Raw genomic sequence first — 19,221 nt, 5'->3', positions numbered from 1 at the left:
TACATATGAATATTAAGTTGCAGAACCTACGTTTTCATGGAGAACTAACTGCACAGAAGGTATCAGCTATATACACAGCAATAAGTTATAAATTATCTCCCCTCAGAAGCTACTACATTTTGAATTATATGTTGAATTATGTTCCTTAACATCCATGAAAATCTTCACATTCACTGTACTCTTTGTGGATTATTCAAGAAACAATACAATTGGGAGAATGCAGTTGGGAACTGCAATACAATTGGGAAGTGGGGAATCATGGCTTTGGGGGAAATCTTAAGATGGGAATGTGACAGTTCTAAGGCTTTTAAGGCAATGATACATGGAAATATTTTCAAAGGCACTGAAAACCAGTAGGCAAACTACTCCCATTGGAAGTACAGCAGCCACTCCAAATAGAATGAATTCATTAGAGCTCCAGAAACTTAGTAAATTCTGAAAAATTCCAAGCATTTCAAAATGCAAATCCCCAATGCATTTCCTTTGAACAATGTAATTATATACCATTTGAATGCTGTGAACAATTTAGGACAGTCTTGTGATCTGAGCTGACCTAGATTCCATTAACTGCTGTGACTACAAACAATACGTATTGTGGGATATGCCTGGAGGATGAAGGCCTTAACCTCTGCTCACATCACTGAAAAGGAAAGACTGGGGGACAAAGACTTACAAAAGTGAAACACAAAATAATTTATGCCTGCTTTTATGACTCGAAAAGGGGTGGTGGAGACATAAAAATGAAAGAACAAATACAGTATTTTCAAAGTATTACTGTATATTAATCAAAGAAACCTCATTTGTATATTTTGAACTGATGAGTTTATTGATCACATTTATATCCAAGCTCTTTCTTCAAATAACTCAAGAGTGACATACGTGGAAACACGGAATCACTCCATTTTATTCTATTAAACAAACTGTACGGCAGAAAAAACTGATACATGAAAGTTGCCCAAAGCACTTCATGGCTGGACAGGGCACCCCAAATTTTGGCACACTATCCATTCTAGTGCATTGGTTACGTTCTCAATGAATCCATATGCAAGAATGCTCTTGTTTAAGGTAAAAAACTACCTGGATAGTTATTGCCCTGCCTCCAATTACGTTTTATTGGAAAAAGGTTGAACTCTGCTCAATCCATGCAGGAACCACTTCACGCATATGGTGGTAAGGCATACAGTCATGGTATTGGTATTCATGCAATTGCTTTTATAGCAATGTGCCCAAGGAGAATTGCATGGGGAAAGATTGGCATCAGCTGTGATTTCCAAAACCAGCCCTTAGTTTGAGATGACAGATTCAGGAGACAAAGAAAGTTACCTTGACAAGTTCAGCTTTTAATTCTTCTTGCTCTTCTTCAGAAATCATGTTGGTAAAATCAACATCAGTGACCATGTCTTCATCTACTTCATGTAATACTTGCCTTTCCAACAGACCTTTGAAAGTAAGATGACAAGTTTCAGGGATTTTTTTTTCCTAGATAGGAAATGCAAACTTGTTAAAACAAAACAAAACAAAACAAAACAAAACAAAACAAAACAAAACAAAACAAAACAAAACAAAACAAAACAAAACAAAACAAAATGCCTTATGCTTGTTCAAATCTCCTTTAAATCTCTTTTTCTGAATTAGTAAGGATCTTAACAAGGAGGGTCCATCATGTAGAAGAATAGCAAATGCTTTGTGTGCAGAATGAGTCAGATGATATCTAATTAACAGGCGATTAGGTTCCAGAGGTGGAAAAGACCTCTGCTTGACAATTTGGAAATCCATTGCTAACTTCAGCACTGCTACTGCCATTTTCAGCAAGCGACTCAGCACCAAATCATAAAACAAAGCAAAAGAACAGAAGCAAAGCAAACAAAAAACCCAGAGCAGCCAACGTCTAAATATTTAACAAGCTGAAATAATGTATATGAGATACACACACACACACACACACACACACTCAAACAAACAGCAACAAAAACATCAGTTTATGTCAATTGTACTGGAAAGATGTAAAATTAGGTCTGATTATCAAAATATCTTTGGGGACTTCTTTATTTGATCCACAATGACTCTTTATTCCCACTTTAGAATATGTACAAGGGAAAACAGTTATGTACATCAGATGAATACCAAATCCCAACTTGCAGAATATGAGAGTGCAATTGCCCTCCTGTCCCACTTGCAGGCTTCTGCTAGGCATCTGTTTGGGCACTGTAAGAACAGAATGCTGGACTAGATGGGCCTAAATCCAGCAGGGCTCTTCTTTTGAGCCAAGTGGATTATCACACATAGCTCACAGCATGTGCACACCAGTCTTTTGTTTCCAGAAAGGCCATTTCAAGTCAAAACACAATCAATTGGTACAGGAGAAATAAAAATCCATATGAAAGAGCTACCGAAGCACCAGTGTACAATCTACATTGTACAGTCACCCAGAATATAACCACAATGTTACCTTGCTGGAAAATGTGGTGATTTGAATAATGAAATATATACCTTTTAATTACCACTTATATACATGGAAAAGAGAAACACATTGTTGAAAATAAAATTATTTTATTGAGAGCATCCACTCTTCTGCTAGGAGATGTTATAACACAAGTTTTGTCACAAAAAATTAGTGGGAACCAGGCTGGATAAAAATCATTTTTTTAAAAAAAATTTAAATCAGTTTTTTTATTTAAATAATTTTTTTTATTTAAATTGGATTTTTAAAATAAAATGCTTTTGGAGGAAAAATCTTTCTAAAGATGGTTTTCGATTTACGTTACATTATAGTCCAAAGGCTATTAACATCAGGAAATAAGGATTAGTTTAAGTTTTTCATGTGTGCTAAAACTTTTTTAAAAAATTGTTTAACTACATCAGTTAACAAATATGGATACATATGCTATAATGTTATTGTTTTAGTTAAGTAAATTGTTTAAATTGTTATTAAGGAAATGATTATTTTTCTCCTTCCAATAAAGTACAGCAGAAAAGTTGTCCAAATATAAACAGTTAAATTATGAAACCTCACCATAATTTCATAATTATCAGTCTATGTATTTCTAATAGTATAACCAAATCAGTAATTTTTGATATAACTGTAAAAACTACTCTGAAAATGTATTATTCCAAAAATGAAACCTTCATCTGGTTGTAAATATTAAGATGATACCAGCAAGAATGAGTCTTTCTGTAAAAAATGATTTAAACGCAACACAGAATAACTGAATCTGGGATCTTTTTACATGCACAAATATCATCTGCACCCTGTCCTCCACGCTCCATAGACAAGACCTAAAAGTTGCAATCTATTTTATTTTGTACATAAAATATACTTGAATGATGTACCTAGCCTCTTAGCTTCACATGACATTTCCATTTACAACTTGTCAAAAGAAGGAATATTCTCTTTAAACAGACCTGTGTAAACTGAACATAGAATTTGTTCTATACTCATATTCTTACTCTCCCTTTAAAATATGCTGCTAAGCAACAAGCAGCCCAGTTCCCAAATGTTGCCATCTGCGTGTATATTTCTTGTCTTGACCTAACAGAAATAAGAATGTCATAAGGACACCATAGCACCAATTTGGATGTATTGGTATTCCTAATATCCACAAAATGCAGTTCTAACACACAAAATATGATTCTTTTTATCCTTGTAGCAATCTATAGCTTCTATTTCCATTTAAGATTTCTGCAATTTCACCACCTTGAAAGTAAATACAGCCACTTTTCCCTGTTGTTATTCTATCAGTACCAGCAAGCTGAAATCCATTTTCTGTCAAATGGACCAATGATCATGTCCAGCTGGAAACTGAGCCAAATATTTTTAGTTATTTGTTCCTTGTAAAAATGAACCAATAAGACAGATGAGGTGTGTCCCCAACTGATTCACCCCTACAAATAAATAATCTCTAGACATTCCTATATAAACCCTCGAAAACTGCAGATGACATTTGTTCAAACCCAATGAAGGTGTATTATTATTATTATTATTATTATTATTATTTGTGTACCGCCCTTCATCCATAGGTCTTAGGGCAGTTCACAACATAAAAATGCAAGATAAAACATACAGAATACATAATAAAAACAAAAAAACAATAACCGCCTTCCCACAAACACATTTAAAAGGCCACAGAATGCAAATTAGTCAAAGGCCTGGTTATAGAGAAACATTTTTGCCTGGTACCAAAATATATGTAATGAAGACACCAGATAAGTCTCCTTGGGGGCATTCCACAAATGGGGAGCTACTGCGGAAAACACTGATTCTCATGTTGCCACCCCCGGATCTCTCATAGGAGAGGCACATGAGGAAGGGCATCAGATGCTGATCACAGGGTCCGAATCAATTCATATGATGAAAGACAGTCCTTGAGGTATTGTGGCCCTGAGTCATTTAGGGCTTAATGGTCAAAACCAGCACTTTGAACTGGGCCCAGAAACTAATTGGCAGCCAGTGCAGTCGGGTCAGGATCAGTGAAACCGTCTTGCCCCGATGAGCAACCTGGCCACCAAATTCTGCACCAGCTGAAGTTTCCGAACTGGCTTCAAAGGGAGCCCCAAGCACAGTGCATTATAGCAATCTAACCTAGAGGTTACCAGAAACTACATGACAGAAGTTATGCTGTCCCTGTCCAGATATGGGCACAGCTGATGGAAGGCCATGGAGCCTCAAGTGACAACAAAGGATCCAGAAGTACTCCCAAGCTATGTACTGGCTTCTTCAGAGGGAGTTGTCCCATCAAGAGCAACACTCTAGATATACCCTTGATAGCTCCCAGAAATCAAATGAGCCATAATACAGTATTCCCCGAATTTGAAAAATCTTCTTTTGTGAAGTCATCTTTTGTCCCCCAAATCCCCAGAATTGTCTTCAGTATAACATACCGTATTTTTCGCTCTATAAGACGCACCAGACCATATGACGCACCTAGTTTTTGGAGGAGGAAAACAAGAAAAAAAATATTCTGAATCTCAGAAGCCAGAACAGCAAGAGGAATCGCTGCACAGCGATCCCTCTTACCGTTCTGGCTTCTGGGATAGCTGCACAGCCTGCATTCGCTGCATAGGACGCACACACATTTCCCCTTACTTTTTAGGAGGGAAAAAGTGAGTCTTATAGAGCAAAAAATACGGTAAACATGCTTCTCTGCAGCTTTATACCAAGGCAGCTTTTCTGTTGCTCAGTTTCAGAAAACTTAATAATAAAAGGCATCCATATGTCACAGGGCAAACCTTTCTAACCTTCCTCTTGCAAGCAACAGATCAGAATACTATTCAAACATTCTTTGAAATGCATGACATTATGCCTAAATAGCTTTTTATGCAGCTATTTATTTCATAATGATTAGATTCCAGTAGGAAGTACAATATGTAAATGGATGGCAAACAGGAAGCACTTAATACAAAACACTACATTCATTTCACACTTACTAAGACATATGGTATTTACTGGAATCTAATGCTCACCTTTTTTGGCCAAAATATGTTGCGAAAATTAAGGTGTGCATTAGATTCAATGGCAAATTTACAGTGCATTCTCAGCAAATACTTTTTTTGGTTTCAAGGTTCTGAAAATTGAGGTGTGCATTAGATTTGATGGTGCATTAGACTCGAGTAAATACAGTATTTCTAGGATCTAGGACTGGCAACATGTTTCAAAGCCTAGATGCTAGGCCCAGATATCTATGCACCTGATCAATTGAGGGCTCAAGATTTTTCAAGTTCTACTGTTATGATATTACTTCATTAATGTATTTTAATACAATGATGACATATGGATAACCAAATTGTCACTATTCAAAGCCAGCCACTTTCAGTCTGGCTGCCACTAGCCTTTCCCCCACTCCACACATCCACTTTTAAGACATCTAGCCACCAGGAAACCTGAACAGAAATTCAAAAGGTGTGGAATTGAAATCAGCACACCCAAGTCACTTGAACTATTTGATTCTATTGTACTAAACTGATCTGCACTGTGGTTGCGTCAACAGCCTAGATCCTCTAGATCTGCTGCAGTGTTGATTCTAAAGAACATAGCTGCCACAGAAGGAAAGGGGATGCCTGGACAGAGTATAACAGATCATCATCAACATCATCATCATCCCTATGATGACAACAAAACTCCTGTGAGGGGCAAACCCTGTGAGGGGCAAAATAGAATCAATACCCTTGCCGATCACAGCAGATCACACAGTACTTCTAAAGCTAACATGGCTCCCATCAGGTGGAATGGATCTCTGAGTGGCACGATCCTTCCAAGAGGGTATCAGTACAGTTACAGCATTGTTTCAATGGTGCTGCTAATATTCCTCTTAACAGATGACCATATTCTAAATGGCACAAGACTTCAATCCTTTTAAATACCTTGAAGCATGACAACAGAGTTTACCCATCACTGTGACAATGTGATGGGGGGGGGGGATATCTCTCCAGAGCTCCAAAAATGCCAGCAAGAAAACCTGTCTAGATTTGAAACAATATGTCAAGCACAAGTACTGTGCTGCCACTTTTCATTATCCAGTATTTTCAAGCCCATAAATAATTCTGTGCCTCCCAATAATCATGCCTGCACCAGCCGCAACTTGAAGGCCTCATACTTGATCCCAGTCTGAAGAAACTCAATTCATACCACCACATGTCAGTCTTTTTATCTGGACTATTTGGGAAGGTAAACGAAGCAACGAAACAGGCAGGCTCCTCCTTTCTCAGCAGCAAGCTAACTTTTGGAGAGTGTAGAGATGTAAAAAAGATCCTCCTATCCCCCCTTAATCACATATAGGAAAATAAGCAAGTGGAATAGATTCCTTCTTTGGTATGCCTTTTCACTAACCACCATCATAACTGGAAGATGTGATAAGCAAAAATAGAAAATAAATTTCAGTGCATCAGCCTTGGAAGCACCATCAAGAATGCAAGCCCACCTCCCAGGAAAAGAAATTGCACATGTGTGGAATCAGTGATTTATGGATTGTGACCCTCCTGATTACAGAAAAGAAACTGTTTGCTAGGAAATCCTTTATCTTTGAACTTATTTCTTGCTCTCCTATTTAGCTGTAACTGAGGGGAAAAGGACTGTCATCTAGCCTTTTACCTTGACATTTGTATTCTGTTGTTCTCCAAAGAGTTAAAGTTTGCATAGATCTAAGGTAATTTTTATCTTCACACCAACCCTGTGAGACAGGTGTGGCTGAGTGCATATTTAGCCCTGGGATTTCTACAGCTAAGCACCACACTGGCTTTCAACTCACATTAACTCATATTACTTTAGACTGATGAAACTATGGAAAGATATTTGCACAATTAATTAGTTACGCTAGAAATTTCCTTCTCTTGAATGTAGTCATAAAAAACAACTGGTCCAATGATCTTAACTGGTGCTTACAGGCATTGCCCAACTATGTCACAAACATAAAGGATTTTAATAGACATGTTGTATATATTTTAGAAAATACAGTGAGAAGTTCTGTGGTGCATGGGGTAGCTCAATTAGAGACATACTGTAAAATGTCAGGTTCAAATTATCCATGAAGTACAGCACATGCTGACCCAGCTAACATATGTTTCTCTGTTGCTGCCTGATCTACATTTCTATTTCTCTCCATCACATGTACAACCTTCTTTATCATCAGCTTGTGCACCTAATTAATTCAGACCTTATGACAACTTAAATGGCACATCAAGTGCATTCAAAAGAAACAACACATAAAGAAACTTTGGAAATTACAGGAGTTCTCTGCTTCCTCCCAAACAGCTGCTTGATTATGGGTAGTTGCCAAATGCTCTCACATTTGCTTAATTATTTTAGTTAAAATGCCACCCTTCAGCAATATGTACTCAACCAACTGAACAATATCATTTCTTTACAGGCAGTGGATAGACTTATTATACTTCTTTCCTGCTGCTTAAACTAATATTTGAAGTCAATAGTTCTTTAAAAGCAAATTGCCATTGCTTTGTTGATTAACTGCTAGAGTGATGTTGTGCAAATTGGGGGAAGTAATGCTACTGAAAATATTCTAATTCAGGACAACGCCATTAATCCAGGGCCCTGAATGATACAGAGGTTCTAGTCTGAGCAATGGTTCCATTAGGCCTAGAGATGTTAACTGTACCGTAGTTAACAGACGTTAAGAGGAACAGATGAACTTAGAAAGGAAACTGGACTCATTGTCATAATTCACACTTTTTCAGAGATTGAGGACACTTTGTATTAGGCTGCTTCGGCTCTCACTTCTAGGATAGGGCCAATAAAATGTTAGCAAATGTGACATTCTCCCTGACAGTGGAAGAACTCTTACCCAAACCCACAGATAAGAGGAAACAAGAAAGTTATTCATATAACACAGATACTGGAATCTTCACATCAACTCTATAAAAAGAGGAAAGAAAGGCCGATGGCAGAGAATGACAATCTTTATGATTCTCAATAAAGTAAAACAATCTTCTCCTTTTGGATTTGTCAAAACACTTGTTCAATTCTGGTCCTTTCCCTTTTTGGTTGCAGGGTTAACTGGCATTCCTAATACTTATCCAGTGTGTGTGATTCATATTTTGTGGTTTTGCTATTCTATATTGTTTTGGTTGAGTTATTGTGTTTTATTATACCTTTTTATATAATTCTTTTGTATTAGGAAGTGCTGTTTGTATTTGTTAATACTTATTGTTGAGCCACTTTGAGCTGAACTTGGCCGTTGCAAAAGCAGCATATAAATATTAACAACCATTACAATTAACTCTACTCTAAAAATTAAAAAAGAGCAGCTAGTCATAGACTACCCTGTCAACCAAGGGAAAAGTAAACTCTCCAAGTTGAGAAAAGGAATGGAGATAGAGGGAAAGCTCCAGCTAAAACCTTACTACTTGATAAATGAGACTCACAAAGTGCTTTAAATATAAGCTGCATAACAACAAATACAAGAAAGCAAATATCTAAACCCTCAAGGTTTTGTCCTATATTTGCTGGCATATCAGAATGCCTGGGAAATATTTCTATTCTCTATTTTATAGAAAATGTGGAACAAAACTCTTGGTTCAAACTGATTTTTAAGTAAAGTATATGCTGACATAATTAATAATGCACAAAGTTGTTCAACATTTCTTCCGCAAAATGACTGTTTGATCTGGGACAATCAAATTTTGGCTGAATAAACTAGGAAGTGCCCAAGCCGCATACACCCGCACCACTTCACTCTGCATGCTCCTTTATCCTTCACTTCTTTTTTTCATGCAAGTGACAAAATAAACTTGCAAGTACCAATTAAACAGAGCTTCCCGTTCATGTCCAAACTGTGAACTACAATTAACAGCTTCCAAACAAGCCTTAAAGTTGGCTTCTGATTTTAACTTGTTTGGATTGATGATTCCTGGCAGGGAATCATATCGGGCATATCCGGCACCGTGATGCAAAGATCTCTCCGGCACCCCACCCCACCCCCCGTTTCCAGGAGCTGTCGACCTTTTTTTAGGGGTAGGACCCCAAAGTCCTTGACCTTTTTTAGGGAAGGTTCCCCAGAGTTGTTGACTCTTTGATCATTGCAGTGGGCTGGACTAGATGACCCTTGGGTCCCTTCCAACTTTATAATTCTAATAAAAGGTCCTTACAACATAATGCATTTAGTCCCATATGATTAAGCAATTAAAAATAAAAGTGTCCCCCAACCCTGAAAATAATGCACTCAGATAAACTGGTTTGTGCAGATCTTTTTGAGTAAGATGCTTCAGTCATAATAACAGGCTACATCCAGCTAAAACCTACTTAGGGCAGACCCTTTGAAATTAATGTTTGGATTTTCATTTCAGTGAGTCTACTCTGAGTAGGACTAGCCTCTGAGGCAAAAATATTATACAGTGGAACCTCGGGTTGCGAATGTGATCCATATGGGAGGCATGTTCGCAACGCACAGCACCGCGTATGCGCACACGCGGGTCACGATTTGGCGTGTATGCAAAAGTATTGAAACCCGGAAGTAACCTGTTCTGGTACTTCTGTGTTTGGCGTGGTGCACAACTCGAAAACGCGTAACCTGAAGCGTCTGTAACTCAGGTACCACTGTATAGTAATAACAAACAGAAGCATTCTCGGCACTGTAAAAATATATAAGTTTACAAATTAAGCACCGGTTACATAAATGGTTAATGACCATGTTAAAAATAATCATCAGGGGATATAGTATTTTTTGGGGGGGGGGAGGAGCCAAATGACAGTTAGTCCAGCCAAGTCAATGGAGGGAGCCTCCCTCAGACTCTAGAGCTAGACAGTATGGCCACAGATGCAGATTGTTCTAGTTTGGCTCCAAGTACAACAGGCCTATCAAATCTGACATGGCGATAACTAGGATATTTGTGAGATTGAGATATGAACGAATTCAAATTACATGCTGCAGCTCATCAGCTCTTAATATATTCCCAGTTGTCTTTTGTGGTGAAGAATTTAATTCTTCAGAATATTATTGATGAATTCCATTTGCAAAATGGGAAGCAAGCCAAAAATGGGGGGAAACGCATTATGCTGCAATCCAAGCTAGAATTATTAGACAAGCCAAGAACTGCAGTTCAAACCCTTTCATTTTGTTTAATCAGCTTCTTTAAACCACTAAACAAAGGGTTCAAGGAGCATGCCTGTTACTTGAAAATGCTTGTTCCCTGTGTGGGTACCAAACAATACACCAACCTTTTCCTCCCCTCATAACCTTTTCACAACAACAAAAAATTAAATACCCCTTTACAGGCCCCGCAGAATAAATAATAATATGTAGAAAGCATGTAAGCAGTACAGGCACTTCATGTATTCTGGGTAATCCCTCAAAATAAGGTTTAACTGCTAAGTCATTTTGCCAACACTATAAGGGAGGTGAACAGAGAGTGCTCTGGCCTTTGATGCCCATTTAGATCTACAATTAATAATTAAATGCCACACACTGAGTAAAACTGCAGATAAGAGTGTGCTGTGCGGTCAGTCAAAAGCTTCTCCCAGGCTCACATCTGTTAAATAGGAAAGCAAGTTATAGTACAGCATTTATACACTAATCTGACAATATTTGAGAGAAGGCTGTGCATGAAGCTATCACAGGGCAGGAATGTAGAAAATGGCTCTTGGGGCTAGGGGCTAAAGGGTTTGAACTGGTGCACGCAGTTACGTTTTTGTAGCGATCATCCGTAAGTTGCTGCCCATCTGCCATTTTTCTTACATTTGAATTCCATCTTATGGTATGAAAGTGTGTGTGCTTCGGCTACAATCATATGTACATAAAACTCACTACACACAGGAAGGTGCTGGGGCAACATTGTGCTTGTGTAGATGCACGTAACTGGGATTTACAATTGACAGTGGCTCTACATGCTGACCATTTCTTCAACTATACATACATCTATACACCATGTACAGATTATTGCTCAATTCATTGTACTCAGCTGAGTGCAATGAAGCTTAGAGAGCAATCCTAACCAGTGAAGATATGAAGGGACAACTCTCCTGTGTAAGACAAGTTGCAGCCTAACTGCATCTAGCGGGGGGTGGGGGTGGAGGAGTGGCAATATAATTCATTTGCTGCCTGTCCTATGAGATGAATTTCGTTACACCTGCATGTATTCGTAGATGTATTACTTAACACCTTAGTCTCTAAGTGGTGCACAGTAACATTAAAATGACAACAAAAATCAGTTAAAAACAAAAACCATAAAATGCCTGCTGAAATACAAAGAAGTCTTCCTTAGGCATTACACCAAGATCTGTGGATGAAACTCACAAATGAACAGAGTTAGGATACAGTTTGCCCTCTATACCAGCATAACTTGCACTGGAGAGTTGCCCCCTATCCAGCAGGAACAGATATTCCAGGGTGGCAAGGCAAATCAGACCTGAGCTGGCAGGGGTATGTGTTAGAATGGCCAAAGCTGTACTGATGCCCAGCCCTGCTGGCCCCCCACTGCCTCCAGAATGATGCAAGCATCGGACTTCCGGAGGCGGCGCTAACGACAATGGCTGCCCTCTTCTAATTGTGAAGGGGGAGCTCCGCAGAAACGGGTCGTCCGCTACGGCGAAGCAGAGACCCACGTCGGAAAACCACAGGCAGCGAAAGCCTGTGGCCGTGGGACTCGGCGGGCACCAGAAACGCCCCCCGAAACGCAGAAGAGACCCCGTAAGGGGTCTCGGAACGTGGAAGGGTTGGCGCGCTGCTGTGAGTCGACCGCTCTTTCTGTGGAGTGAAGCCGCGTAGCTGCTGTCGGTGAGCGCTGACCTCTTTTCCTGGGAACATCCGATTTGAAAACAACAACCCGTGAGTAAGAAAAGAAGGAAAGATTTGGAGGCTAAATTACTGCTAATTCGGCTAAAAGCGGGAGACGCAACCAGGAAGTCCGTCTCTCGTCTCTGCTTAAGATTCAAAGCAAAGGACTTTGAAGCTTGGAGCCTTTGAAGAGGCGCTAAAAGGCAATCAATCTTTACATCTATTGGAGCTGTGTTTAGGACTTAACTCTTTAAGTGATTCACTTCTTAATACGAACTGTGCTTTACCTTTTCTGCTGGAATTACAAATCTACAGAGAAACCCAGGCAGTCGGACTGCCTATTTAACAGAACTGTCAGATTGCAAATTTTGACACTTTGTTGCTTTGTGCTGTTACAAGCTGAGTGCTATTGGAACTGTTATATTGAATCATTTTATCTGTCACTTGCTGAGACATTGTTATGTTTTTGAGACCAACTCTGCTAAATACAGGGAAACTGAAGGTTCTTTGGAAACTAAAGGCTGTATGGACATTGTTTTAGAAGTATTGGAACTTGGAAAAGTTTGGAGTTCTAAATAATTGACTTTAATAACTTGATTTCCTCCCTCAAAACATAATTGGGCTCCCTCTAGAGGATTTTGGATTTACAACTGCATGTGACTTTGCTTTCTTTTTCTTTTCCTTCTATTTGGTTGTTTACCCTCTGGGCTGGTGGTTTCCCATGGGAACATACTCAGTCTGACCTTGACCAGTAGACAGAACTGGAATGAGTGGCACTGGGAGATCAACAAGAGCGGCTAAAGCGAAAGCAAAACAAACAACTCTGACTTTAACTTCACAGCCGCGTAGATAATAATAATAATAATAATAATATCTTTATTGTCATTGCCCCCTCTCAGGGACAACGAAATTACTTGGCTGCTCCATCCACCCAGATAGGGCACTCCACTTAAAATCAGAACAACTATAAAAACACTAATTAAAACAATATAATATAATATAGTAAGGAAGATTAGATGACTTCAAAGTCCAGGTTTCCCATTCAGGGCCGAGATCGCTCTGGAGAAGAAGCTGTTCTTGAGACGGCTCGTTCTTGTCATCATCGTCCTGTATCTCCGTCCCGACGGCAGGAGCTCGAAGAGACAGTGACCAGGATGCGATGGATCTTTTACTATGTCCAGTGCCTTCCTATGGCACCTTGTGGCATAAATCTGCTCTAAGGTGGAGAGTGGGCAGCCAACAATGCTCTCTGCTGCCTTAACAACTCTGCACAACACCATCCTGTCCTGGGTAGTACAGCTTCCGTACCACACACATAAGCCATAAGTGAGCACGCTCTCAATGGCACAGTGATAGAAGGCAAGCAGCAGTTTCTGCGGAAGATGGTTTTTCCTTAGGATTCTTAAAAAGTACAGTCTCTGCTGCGCCTTCTTCACAAGCCCCCTTGTGTTGACACTCCAGGACAGATCCTCTTGTAATTCAATACCCAAAAATCTGAACGTTGTTACCCTCTCCACACAGACCCCATCAATCAGAAGTGGCTGGACATTGCTCTTCTGTCTCCTGAAGTCCACCACAAGCTCCTCATCTGTCCCTGCTGTTTTGGAAGTAGAAGAAGGAATTGAGCAACCTTTGTTAGAGGATATGGCAGCAGGAGGATCTGCTTCAGTATTAGATAAAATATTTGAAAAATTGGAAGCTTTAGACAAAAAAGCGGATGAGCAAACGGCAAAGATTGATCAAAATACAGCCAGTGTTAACAAATTAACTGAACAAGTTACTTTGAATGCACAATCAATTGGCAAATTATTTGAAGCCACCGCAGAAAATTGGAAATTGGCAGAGGAAGCTATTCAAAAAACTGAACTGAAGCAGGAGGTAAGACCATTGCACAAGCAGGTTGGAGAACAACAGGCCTATCTGTCTATGATTGAACTATGGGCTCGGGAAAATAACTTGAGATTGAGGTCTATACCAGAACTTGAACTTGAACAAGGGAACTTAATTGAGTTTCTGACAAAGGAATTTTCCAAGTTTTGGCCTTTGGAGGAAGAAAAGGACTTTAAAATTGTGATTGCTTTTAGACTTGGAAAATTAACAAGGAAAGACAGGCCCAGAGACTGTTTGATTACTTTGAGATCCAAGGAGGAAAGGGACAAAATACTAGGCCTACATTATGGAAAGTCACTTGAAATTTTTGATAAAAGAGCAGAGATCTACAAAGATATCCCAAAACAACTTCTGGACCTTAGATCCACCTACACTGAGTTAGTAAGATTGCTGAGGAGCAATTCAATTGTTTTTAGGTGGGAATTTCCCCAAGGATTATCTTTTACATTCAGAGGGAAGAAAGTGAAAATTAAAACAGCTGAGGATAAAGAAAAAATTTTGAGTACCTACGGAGAGGACCTTCAGAAAGGGATCGAAAGACCTTCAGGGGCTGGACCATCGCCTGCACCTACACCTTCGGGGTCTGAAGACCAGGAGAAAAAGATACCACCACTAGAGCAATAACAGATTTGTCCAGGATGTCTCTGCAACTTCTGAGTTGGAGCATCAATGGCGCCAACTCTCCGGAAAAAAGGAGAAGAATATTTCACATATTGAAAAAAGAACAATTGGACATTATTTGCCTGCAAGAAACACATGTGACCAGGCTCCACAGAAAAGTGTTAATAAACAAAAGATTAGGCCAAGAATTTATCTCTTCGGACCGAGTCAAGAAAAGAGGTGTGGTGATATATGGAAAAGAGAGCCTGTCACCAAAATTTTTATTTAAAGATGAGCAAGGAAGAATCTTGGCAATTGAGATACAAAATCAAGGAGAAAAGTTTTTGATATTAGGAATCTACGCGCCAAATGAGGGGAAATCGGAATTTTACAAGAAGCTGCATGAGATAATGCTGGACTATCTGAACTATGACAACATCATCATGATGGGAGACATGAATGGGGTGGCATCGACCAACATGGATAAGTCACATAGCCAAAATGTGACAAAAGATGGCAGACTACCTAAAACATTTTTTGAACTGACTGACAATATGGATTTGATTGACATTTGGAGAACAAAGAACCCCCTGGGAAGAGAAGGAACATTCTTTTCTGAAGCCCAACTGACATGGACAAGAATCAACCAAATATGGATAACTAGAGGTCTGGCACCCAAGACAAAAAAAGTGGAAATCTGCCCAAAGACCTGCTCCGACCATAATGCCGTAAAGATGGATATGAGACTAACTCCAACCGGCTCCTTCAGATGGAAGATGAATGACAATTTGTTTAGAGATCAGGAGATTATCAAAAAGGCCCAAAAAGCTTTGAAGGACTACTTTGAGATAAATTTGAACACTACGGTGGAAAAAAGAACCGTCTGGGACGCAAGTAAAGCGGTTATGAGGGGGTTTCTGATACAACAGAACACTATAAAGAAAAGAGCACAGAATGAGAAAAAGGATAAGATCCTGGAGAAAATTAAATAATGTGAGAAGAAGTTAAGATCGAGACCAAAGTCAAAGGAGATTCTAAGAGAAATTAAACTTTACCATGCACAATATTCTAAATTGATAAATCAGGAAGTGGAATGGAAAGTTAAGTTAATGAAACAAAGATCTTTTGAATCGGCAAATAAATGTGGAAAGCTGTTAGTATGGCAGCTGAAAAAGAGACAAAAACTGAACACGGTCACAAATTTAGAGATTGAAGGAAGAAATATTCAGAACCCAGTGGAGATCAGAAAGTGTTTCCAGAGATACTTTAAACAACTATATACACAAGGGCCGCAAAACGAGGTGGAGATAGAACAATTTTTCATAAAGAATGGTCTACCAAGGCTGTCTCAGGAAAATAGAACAATCCTGAACTATAAAATAACACAACAAGAGATTGAAGAAGCCATTCAGAACATGCAACTGGGCAAATCTCCAGGGCCAGATGGGCTTACCTCCAAATATTATAAGACATTGAAAGACTATTTGATACATCCATTAATGGAGGTTTGCAATGAAATTATGGAGGGGAAGAAGGCACCGGAGTCGTGGAAAGAAGCTTTCATCACATTGATACCCAAACTAGAAACTGAAAAGACACAACTTAAGAATTACCGCCCCATCTCCCTCCTAAATGTGGATTACAAAATATTTGCAGACATTTTAGCAAGCAGATTTAAAAAAGTGTTAAATGAAGTAATTCACAAGGACCAAGCAGGCTTTCTCCCAGGTAGACATTTGTTTGCTAATACAAGGAATATTATTGACATTTTGGAACTTTTGCAAACAAATATCAATACAAAAGCAGTGTTAATATTTATAGATGCGGAGAAGGCCTTTGATAACATCTCATGGAAGTTTATGAAGAAAAATTTGGAAGGGATGGGAGTGGGACGGGGGTTTGAGAATGGGATAGAGGCAATTTATTCGGAACAAAAGGCTAAATTGATAGTGAACGATGTGGTGACGGAAGAGTTCAAAATTGAAAAAGGAACACGACAAGGTTGCCCTATCTCCCCTTTGCTATTTATTTCGGTCCTGGAGGTGCTCTTGAATATGATTAGAGGAGACCGGTTGGTGGAAGGAATTCAGGTCGGAGCGAAACAGTATAAACTTAAAGCATTTGCAGATGACCTAGTTTTGACCCTACAGGAGCCAGCGTCTAGTACGAAAAGGGTATTACAATTGATTCAGGAGTTTGGTTGGGTGGCGGGATTTAAACTTAACAAGCAGAAAACCAAGGTTTTGGAAAAAAATTTGACACCTTTAGAATCAGAAAGGTTTCAGAAAGAGACAGAGTTAAATGTGGTTAAAAAAGTAAGATACCTAGGGGTAAATATAACAGTGAAGAATATGAGTCTATTTAAGGATAACTATGAAAAGTGCTGGTCTGAAATTAAAAGGGATTTAGAAGTTTGGTCAAGATTGAAACTTTTCTTGTCAGGACGAATTGCTGTTATAAAGATGAATGTATTGCCAAAGATGCTGTTTTTGTTCCAGACTTTACAGATTGTGGATAAAATGGAGTGTTTTGGGAGGTGGCAAAGAGATATCTCCAAATTTGTCTGGTAGGGCAAAAAGCCCAGAATCAAGTTCAAGATACTAACTGATGCTAAAGAAAGAGGGGGCTTTGCCCTGCCAGACCTGAAGCTGTACTATGAATCAGCAGCTTTCTGCTGGTTGAAAGATTGGCTGCTTCTTGAAAACACTGATGTTTTAGATCTGGAAGGATTTAACAATGTTTTTGGATGGCATGCATATTTGTGGTATGACAAGGTTAAAATTCATAAGGCTTTCAAGAACCATATTGTCAGGAAAGCAATGTTTAATGTCTGGATAAAATATAAAGACTTATTGGAAAATAAGACCCCAAGGTGGTTATCACCAATGGAAGCTAAGGCCCGGAAAAGACTCAATATGGAGGCCAAATGGCCGAAATATTGGGAAATAATAGAAAAAGATGGAGATAATTGGAGGTTGCAGAGTTTGGAGAAACTAAAAGATAAAGTGCGAGATTGGTTACATTACGTTCAGATCAAAGAGGTTTTCAAGATGGATAAAAAGATAGGATTCCAGGTGGAAAAATCAAAGTTGGAAACGGAATTGTTAGAACCTAAGACTAAGGTACTTTCAAGAATGTATAACTTGCTGCTAAAATGGAATACACAAGATGAAACGGTTAAATCGGCTATGATAAAATGGGCACAGGACAATATGAAAGAAAATGATATATAGGTGGTACATGACCCCAGTCAAGCTTGCAAAAATATACCATTTGTCTGATAATAAATGTTGGAAATGTAAAGAAACTGAAGGAACGTTCTTTCACCTCTGGTGGACCTGCCCTAGAGTTAAGGCTTTCTGGGAAATGATATATAATGAGTTGAAAAAGGTATTTAAGTATACCTTCCCTAAGAAACCAGAGGCCTTTCTTTTAGGCATCGTCGGCCAGAGGGTGTTAAAGAAGGATCGGACATTTTTTATGTATGCAACAACAGCAGCAAGGATACTTCTCGCCAAGCACTGGAAAACCCAAGATTTGCCCACACTGGAAGAATGGCAGATGCAACTGATAGACTATATGGAGTTAGCAGAAATGACTGGCAGAATCCGAGACCTGGGAGAAGAGGCTGTGGAGGAGGACTGGAAGAAATTTAAGGACTATTTACAAAAATATTGTAAATTGTATGAGTGTTAAGAAAGATGTAAGATTATTAATAATATGGCACCATTAAGATAGTTAAAAGGAATATGAAGATAAATGAAAATATAAGAAAAGACAAATTTTGGATAAATATTATGCTAAAATTAAGCTTTTAAGGTTTGGGTAAAATTATCTAAAATTAGGGACACAATATTGGAAATTATAATATAAGAATTGAAACAAGGTGATAAATTGCTGGGTAAAGTTCGAAAAACTTAGAACGCAGGAACGAGAGATGTGAGGAATTCCAAAGAAGTGAAGAAAATGTGGATATATGTTATATGTTATTTTGTTTGCTTTTTTATGTTGTATTAAGAAAACCTTTAATAATTTTTTTTAAAAAAAAACAACAACAGAATGATGCAAGCATCACCCTGCTGGCACACATCCTTACCCTTCTGCCCACAAGCAGAGGCCAAAAATGGGGGGGGGGGCAGTGAAGGGACAGAGCTAAGCTAGCCTGGTATCTGAGCCAGGCCTGTTGGCTGAACCAGCTGCAAGCTAGTGCAACCATCTGTCTGTCCCTCCCCTTCTGCCCAGGCTGCTGTGAGCACAGGGCGAGAGATGCCAAGGCAGCCCCACCTCCACACTGTTTTAAAGTCATTTATACTGGGTTCAGGCCAGCTCAGCTGTGGGGTGGTGAGGATTTGTCACATCCTGACCTAACCTATCCCAACTGGCCTATCTGGTAGTTAAGATTCCATCAATACTCCTAGATAAATAAACATAGAATTGAGGTGTGGAACAGAGCCCAATTACATTCAGATCAGCGTTTGAAACTCCCATTGTTCTAGGCGCATTTTGTGACGGG

The 19,221-nt window shown here is 39.1% G+C and overlaps 2 protein-coding genes across 5 annotated transcripts in view; one reads left to right on the top strand and one right to left on the bottom strand.

Moving 5' to 3' along the window:
* TPD52L1 (TPD52 like 1) overlaps positions 1–19,221 on the bottom strand; it is a 35,295-nt gene that overhangs the window by 13,621 nt on the left and 2,453 nt on the right. For all 4 annotated transcript variants that reach the window (XM_083731520.1, XM_083731519.1, XM_083731521.1 and 1 more), the window contains exon 2: positions 1,324–1,439. In XM_083731520.1, the coding sequence (XP_083587646.1) occupies positions 1,324–1,439 (116 nt within the window). The remainder of the gene's footprint in view (positions 1–1,323; positions 1,440–19,221) is intronic.
* Positions 1–19,221, top strand: part of HDDC2 (HD domain containing 2) — a 43,519-nt gene that overhangs the window by 24,017 nt on the left and 281 nt on the right. The gene's annotated exons all lie outside the window — the stretch shown is intronic.

The sequence above is a fragment of the Podarcis gaigeae genome (genome assembly GCF_964106915.1).
Source record: "Podarcis gaigeae genome assembly, chromosome: 3".
In the NCBI taxonomy this organism is placed as follows: domain Eukaryota; kingdom Metazoa; phylum Chordata; class Lepidosauria; order Squamata; family Lacertidae; genus Podarcis; species Podarcis gaigeae.
The sequence above is the reverse complement of the archived record's forward strand: the minus strand, read 5'-3'. Positions and strand labels throughout refer to the sequence as shown.